The 7,995-nt window shown below is 51.7% G+C and overlaps 1 protein-coding gene across 1 annotated transcript in view; it reads left to right on the top strand.

The window, feature by feature from the left end:
* The window catches only part of KRT80 (keratin 80), a 15,403-nt gene that overhangs the window by 744 nt on the left and 6,664 nt on the right, over positions 1–7,995 (top strand). The window contains 1 exon segment of the mRNA XM_009865466.1: positions 3,295–3,509. Coding sequence (XP_009863768.1) covers positions 3,295–3,509 — 215 coding nt within the window.

Here is a 7,995-nt window from a genome sequence, read left to right as displayed (position 1 = left end):
GGCAACGCGGTGGGCAAGGGAGACCCCCCCCACCCACCTGCCTGCCCTGTGGTTTTTACGGCAAGGGGTTGCGTGCTTAGCCAAGAAAGTGTCGCTTTCATCTCTTAAGATCCATGAGAAGGCAGAAGGTTTTCTCAAAGGAAAACAGCTCATCTCGCCGAGGCAGGTTCCTGCAAGGCCCTGGCGCTCTGTAAACAGATGGTAATCTCCGAGGAGGATTGCTTCACTGCAGTCTACAATGCAGGCGCTCAATGCCAAGCTGCTATGGCTTGGGATACTTCTCTTTTTGTTGTTGTTTCATTTTAACTCTACCTCTAAGAGGACCTGAAATCACGCTGGGAACGCGAAGGGCGGGGGAACCATCTCCCACAGCACCTAAGCAACCCAAACAGCGTGAACCAACCACGCCTACACGCACAAACAGGCGCGCGGCTGTACTGGGGCGGAGGGGGCTGACCTCGGCTGGAGGAGCACGGCAGCCTCCACGTCTGTCCTTTTCCAAGCACAGATCTTGGGGAACCCCCGCTTTGGAAATCACCCCGGTGGGTTGTGATGGATGCGCTGCAGGACCGGTCCTTTTGACTCTCCAGATGGAGAGGGGAGGGGTTTGTGTGGATGTTAGCCCTGCTCAGAAACCAGACCTCAGCAGAAAGGTTGGGGGGTAGGGAAGATGGGATGAGACCAAGCAGTGATGAGATGGACGTGAGCCAGACCACACGCACCAGCCTGTTCCGTGCAAACTGGGGTGAAAGAAGTGCAAGAGCCTCCAGGTTCTGCGATAAACCCAACCTGGTGGCCGGCTGGCGAATGTGCATCACAGAGCCTGAGGGACAGAAGGTACAGACACCTCACACCTTGGCTGGGTGGCTTTGGCTTTAAGTGCTCGCAGCTCCTGCATTTAGCTTTGAAGGCTGCAGCTTCAATGGTTCATCAAGTGGCAAACTTCAGCCATCTGCCTCGGGCCCTCATTCCAGAAGAAAGCAAATGACACTTCCTTGTCAAGGAGAAGTTGTCTTTTTAATCAGGAATTCCAATGGTCTCGAGCCCGAGCAGCTAATTCCTCAGATAATTGACCACAGTAACTTCAGGAGTTTGCTGCTGCTGGTTTCCTAGCAGGCTGTTCCCGATCTGCTACTATTTATTTTCCATCCAGAGGGAAGACAGGGAAAAGCCAAGTCATGGAGCCCCTACCTTTAGCCTGAGCAGCGCAGAGGGCCCCGAGGACCAAGCCTGGGTCAACTCTTCTTGTGTTCAGGCACGATTTTCCAGGAAATGAGGCCAGATCTGGGTGATTCTTATGTTGCAAAGCTTGTGTTAGAAGACTTTGCAAGGAAGAATGTCTGCTTAGAGGGACGCTGTACAAGAAGCCAAGATGTCGTCAGTCTGGTGGATGGCTACGGCTTGGGAACAAGAGAAAACTGAAGAGTTTGGGGGAGGGAGAAAAAGAGCAGCTAAGGATTAGGAGCAAGGTGAGGAACTGAGACTTCTGAGGGTCAGAGACAGACTTGGAACAACAGCCACCATGTTCAGTCATTTACCATCCCAGCAGCGAACAAGGAAGCTGCCTTAAAACAAGAGGCTGTTCCTGACAGCCCACCCCACAGGTTGACCCCAGCTCCGATGAAGGATGCTCTGTCACAGCCCCTGAGATGCAGAGAACAAGTGGTCCAACTGGCTGCTGGTAGCCCCAGAGGCCACTTACTTGGGCCACTTGCAATGGCCCTTTCTGGCTCCGCTGCAGCATCCTCCTCTGGGTTCTCAGCCTCGCCGGTTTTGTGCCGGGACCAGCCAGCAGACCGGACTGCTGATGGGATGCCTACAGCCGTGTGTCAAGACACAGAATCACAGAATCAGTCGTAGAATCATCGAATCACTTGGGTTGGAAAAGCCTCTTGGGATCATCGAGTCCAGCCACGAGCCCTACTCTGCAAAGCTCCCCCCAAACCATCTCCCCCAACCCCACATCTCAACGACCTTGAAACACCCCCAGGGATGGGCACTGCACCCCCTCGCCAAGGGCTGATGGCTCTTGCTGTGAACAAATTTTTCCTACTGTCCATCGAACACATCTGGGCTGAACACCCACAGCTCTCCCCTCCCACCCCGAGGCAGTCATTTCCTGGTAGAACGCTATCAGGTTGGTTAAACACAGTTTCTACTTCGTCAAACCGTGCTGACCACTCACAATCACCTCCCAGCAAGAAAGGAAGAGATCTCTAACAGCGAGACCTGGAAGATTCCAACTCACATCCCCTCTGCTGAAAACTGAGCGTCGGAGTGCTTTTCCTTTGCCTGGCTGCCCCCTGCTCCTCTCTTCTCTGTCCAGACCAGAAGCGTTTTGGGGAGAGATGCTCTCTCGCCACTTGCACTGGTCAGCAGGTGGGAACTCTGTCTCTACGATGAGCTTTGGGCCACAGAAAGTTAAAAGTCAAAGGGGAAGGTCAAAGCTGAGAGCATCCGCACCCCACCGCACAGCCTCAGCGCTCGACCAGCTCCCTGACAGGGGAGGACACTGCTGGAGGCGGCTCACAACTCCCCAGCCAAAACGTGAGCGAAGGAGTTTGGTTTTGTTCACAGAGCGGGCAGAAAGGTAGCAATTAGATAATTAATTGAAGTCAGCCAAGAGCTTTGAAGACAAAAACTGTTAAAGCACCGAGCGCTACTGTGCGGATTGTGAATATTGGGGAAGAAGAGCGCGAGATTCATGAAAAATGCAGCGTATCCTCTGCCAGGCAGACAGGCACATGCACACCCAGGCCTCACGTGGAGTCTGTAATTATTTTCCTTATTCTCTACAGTTCTCATAGGCCTTGTCTCTGTTGCTTCGCAATATAAACCAGGGCTCTGATTCATTCCTCAAAGCTTCACCGTAGTGTAATCCTGCAGATTGGAGAGGAGTTAGCTTTGTTCACGCCACTCCAAGGTAGTAAATCTGACTTTCATTCACGCTGGACGTCTGCGTGTGACTCCGTGGTTGGTTTTCAGCCTTTCCTTCAATACGTTCAAGGGCAAAGGGCACTGGCCTTGCACAGTCCTTATTTTTCAGTGACTTAATAAAAGATGCCCAGATGTGAACCTGTTCTATGGAGAAATTAATTAGTAGCTAATATGTAAAACCTCTGAAAATGCCTTTAACTCAGGGGGTTTCACACTCTTACCTGGAAATCTCTGCTGATTCCAGCAGGTTCTCACTACTCTGAAGGTCTCCAGGTCAGTGCCTCCTGCCCTGCCAGGAGCAGACAGCTCCGGGTTTGGCTGTCGGTGTCACTAACACCTCCAAAACCTCTTCCGTAGGTCCAGTCCTTGGAGCAACAGAACAAGATCCTGACGACGAGGTGGAACTTCCTGAAGGACCAAGACAATTCCCACTCCGAGTCGGACATCAAGGCCATCTATGACCAGTACATGAGCAAAATGAATCAAGAGATGAAGGCGCTCAACTTTGAGCAGGAAAATCTCGAGTCGGAGCTGACGAGGGTCCTGAGCAACATGGATAACTTCCGAAGCAAGTAGGTGTCTTATCCGAGCTGGGTGCTGCGAGGGGGGATGTGTTTCAAAGGGATCGGTTCGGCTGTGGGCACCCAGAAGAGCGTGGGATTGATTTCACACAGGCAGCCTGTTCCTCCTAGCTTGGCGAGCACAGAACCGCGCGTTTGCGAAGCTAGCGTCCTTGCCTCTTCCTGATTGACTAGAGGTGAAAGGAAAACCCATAAAAAGAGAAATCCCAAAGAGAGCAGGGCATCTCAGAAATGCCTCAAGCTAGAGAACAGCTCTGGGGAACGGTATTCTCAGGAATGACAGCCACTGCAACAGAGAAATACTTATTCTCCACGCTATTGCTAGAGATCAGAACTCTCTCTCCAAGCTGTTTTACAGACCTAGGCTGTTTAGTGTTGGCAAACATCCTTTCCCCCCTTCTGAACCCCGCAACACTCAATGCAAAGTTCTGCTTTGAGCAAAAAGCCTTTTTACCCAGGAAAACCTCTTGACAGAAAATACTGAGGCAGCTGAAAGTTGAAGGGAGGACCAGCTGCCGCCGCGCTTATCACTGCTTTTGCCAAGAGCTTTGAGATCTTCAGATAAGAGCATTCGAGATGTGCCATGGCTCATTCAAGAAGACAATGCTTTTCGTATTATCGGTGCCATTTGCATACCGCAGATGAATCCACAATTAGATGCTTTCCCTTACAGTTACGCCCATCTGCCTACACAAGGTCTCTGGAGTCTTCCACGCTGATCTGTAGCAAAGAGCCGTGTAGGGGCACTGTCAAACTGACGCAAAGGGGTTACCCCGCCGCTGACACCGGTAGATATCCCTGAGGTAATAGCCCAAACCTGTTGCTGATGTATGAAGCAATGCATAAATAATAACGGTGCCCTCCCCAGAGAGTTTAGCCCAAGGTCCTCAAAGCTCTTTGCAGACTTTGATTAAACCAGCTTCTCGACGCGTCTGCAAATTAGGGGAGAGACCCACACCTCCGCTTCGCAGGCAGATTAACAGAGACACAGCAGCTAAACGCCGTGCTCCAGCTCACAGAGCGGGACTAGGAACGAGGAGATTGGTTCCTGACCTTATGCTGAAATCATTAACACTCAGCATCCTTCAGGGAGTGATGCACTGACAGCCAGGTGCCCCGAAACAGCTGCGTTCCTTATGGCGGGTGTCTGTCTGCTCTTTATTTGGATGTTGGGTTTGCTACAAGACTGATGCTGACAGGCAGCAGCCCTGAGCTTGGATCAAAGCCACGATACGGGTTGTGCCATTCACTCCCTGCCCTAAAAGGGGCAGTCCCTGCCTGTCGCCCCTCTCTGGAGCACTTGGGTCTTCCTTGCACTTCTCCGAGGAAATAAGTGCTCTTTGGACCTGCAGTGATAAAAGATACTTCTTGGTTTATTTCCCAATAGCCAGGAAAAACCCAGGTAGGAAAACTCAGGAAAATCAGATAGGCCTGATGGAGAAATGTCAGATCAGTCACCCATATCTGCTCTCACAGTTTGTACTCATATTCGTACTCAGTAACTGCCTCATTAATTCCCTACGCTAGCACTTCATTTACTTTTCAGCAGGATTTCTTAAGGAGAAAGGTGCTTGCACAAATGGGCTGTCCGTGTGTTTCCAGTGACCTTTCGATTTTCTTCAATGGTTACTACCTAGTTGGACATTGGGATAAGATGTGACAGGGATGCCAGGTCCCTCAAAATTAGAAAAAAAAAAGCCTGACTAGAGGACTAGGACCCACCCCACACCCACCAGGCACAGAGATAAGGACGCGGCACGTGCACACGCGTGGGATTAGGCAGCCGAGAACCCACAAAGGGATTCCAGCTTACGATGGACCCGATTACAGGCCTTGAGAAGAGTTCCCGCTTTGTGGGACTGCGCAGCCGGGGGAAAAGACCGTTCAGAAATGACGCTGCTCCTCAAAGCACTTCTCCTTCATTTGCGGAGCCGGCCGCTTTCTCCCACCCGCGAGCTGCGAGGCATGAGCCCCGCCAGGGGCGAGCTAAGCAGCGAACAGGCAAAACCCACCCTGTCATTGGGTGCTGGTAACACCCACAGCCGGCGCAGGTGGATTTCTGTGAGGGTGACAATCCCCTGCGCTGCTCCCAGCGGGTAGTGATTCACGGGCAAAGAACTGCTGCTCCTGCCGAGCCTTCTCCGGGCAGCAATCCAACCCCCTCCTAAGCCACGCCACCTTCCACAACGGCTGCCTCAGCCCAGTTAGGGGTTTTTGTTTTTTTTCCGAAGCAAACGGTCTGCCGAAACCATGCAAATTTTGGAGGCTTCCAGTTCCTCCAGAGGTTTCTTTTCCCAAGGGAATTTTATTTTTAGAGGGGGGAGGAAAAAGCTAATAACTGGCGAATTGAACCGCGTATATTCTCACCCAAGCTGCGGCAACTCCTGATGAAACCCACCACGAACGCAGCGACCACCCAGGCAGGTGCTGCCGAATAGGGCATTTAAGACAGGAAATCCAAGGCCCTCTGTAAGGCCCTAGTTCATCCGTTTTCTCATCCGGGGACTGTTTCCCAAAACCATGCACGAGATTAAACTAGCCGGGACACTCGCACCTCCTTCTCAGCTGAGGTTGCCATGGAGCAGCAATTCCCAAAGCAGAGAAGAACGGAGAGGGGAAAGGCAAGAGGGTTGGAGGCTGGCACAGGATCTCAAACCCTGCTGCTTTAGGAAGTCAAGTTAAAAATCAAATACCCAAACATCAGGACAACCGTGTTTTTAAAAATTAGTTCTCAAGCTATTACTCCAGTAACACGCTCCTAAGCACTCTATACATTCCTTTCTTCAGAATAATTCTAACTAGATCTTGGCAGGGATAAAGAGAGTAAGAATCACTGACTTTAACAATATCAACCAGAATGAAACCAATTGGGAACTTCCTCCCTGAATCTGACATATTAGTGTGAAATTGAACTACTTGTATTAAATACTGCCTTGTCTTAAATACCTTTTGAAATACAGATAGTTAGGAGAAACAGTTGTGTGCACATCTGCACGACTGTTTGCTTCGGCTCCTGACGCGCGTGATTTGCACAAGCGCAGACCCATCGGAATGGGCGGGCAGGGAATTTTTGCCTGCGCTGACCTACTCTGGCGTGGCACTGGGGAGATACTGCGGGAATATGGGGGGCATAGAGCCCTTAGAAAATTCATTTCTGAGACCCAGGGATGGCGGCAGTCAAATCTTGACCCCTGAAGACTAGACAGCCAACAGCTTTCTTCCTCCAGCCTCTGTGGTTGGTTTTCAGCTGCTTCCCGCCCCGTTTCCTTGCTCCACAAGAGGAAGCCTGACTTAATTTCACGCCACCAGGCTCAGCTCTATCCCACCACTGCGTCTTCACCCTAAAACAGTCTCGAAGGCACGTCTGGAGGGGGACACAGCCCGCCTGAAATTTGGTTCACCTCCGATTTTGCTTCCCTGCCTACGGAAGGAGCCCAAGGCGACCAGACGCCCGTCTCAAGTGTGTCTTAAGTGCGTGAATCGAGAAGGGATGGATTTACGCCTTAATGCACGGCTGCTTGAGGATTATCTCTAAGGAGATAAATGCTGCAATGTGTTGGTGGAATGCTCCATCCCCATGTGAGTCACCTCCCGGCTGCTGGGTCCCTCCGGAGCCGTGCGGTGAGCACGTTTGGCTGGCTGGGCCTGCTTTCTTTCAGTCAGGGGTGTTGTTTGTTCACCATGTAAGGTTATGTCAGCGCCCAGCAATGTGTGAAGCTGCTTCGGCAGGCTGGGACGGACTGGGCTTGGGCTGAGCTGCAGTGAGGATGAAGGACGAGTGGCAGGCTGTAATTAAGCGCAGTACAGAGTTCCTGGCAGCATGGCTAACATTCCAGCTAAAGAGCAGAGCAACCAGACAGGTAAGATTCGTTAGCCATCCTACCTGGCCTTAGAAAAGCAGGCAGGGAGAGGGTGAGTTTAACACCATGGGGGTACGCATGAGGAATCTGAGCAGTGCCTAACCGGAGAGCTCGTGGCTGTCAGATCCCTTCCCTGCCCTCACTATCCCATCTGTCACGGAAGCGACAGCTCCAGGGAAGTGGTTTTGGTATTTCAGGTCAGGCTCTAACCCCCTCGCCCCTCAGAGCGATCCCCTGTGCCACATTCCCAACACCTTCACCTCTTTCTGCTCCAAGGCACGGCTCCTCTTTCTCCTAAAGGTTAGTACAAGGAGGGAAGGCTCTCCAGAGTAACCGTGGTGCTGATGCACCAGAGCACCAAACAGGAGAAGACGACTGTCATACCTGATTTAATCACCGCGCTGTCAGGAGATGCCGTTTTACCTCCTGCCCAAAAGTCTCAGCCTTCCTCCTCCTGTCAGTTTGACGACACTTGTAAAGTAGCCCCGAAAGGTTTAATTTGCAGCCTCGAAATGCTCTGTTGCACGTTAGGCTAAGAGGAGCCTAAGGTGTCACAGAATCCTAGACTGGTCAAGGTTGGAAGGGACCTTGAAGACCATCTGGTTCCAGCCCCTGCT

The sequence above is a fragment of the Apaloderma vittatum genome, unplaced genomic scaffold (assembly GCF_000703405.1).
Source record: "Apaloderma vittatum isolate BGI_N311 unplaced genomic scaffold, ASM70340v1 scaffold21012, whole genome shotgun sequence".
In the NCBI taxonomy this organism is placed as follows: Eukaryota; Metazoa; Chordata; class Aves; order Trogoniformes; family Trogonidae; genus Apaloderma; species Apaloderma vittatum.
The sequence above is the reverse complement of the archived record's forward strand: the minus strand, read 5'-3'. Positions and strand labels throughout refer to the sequence as shown.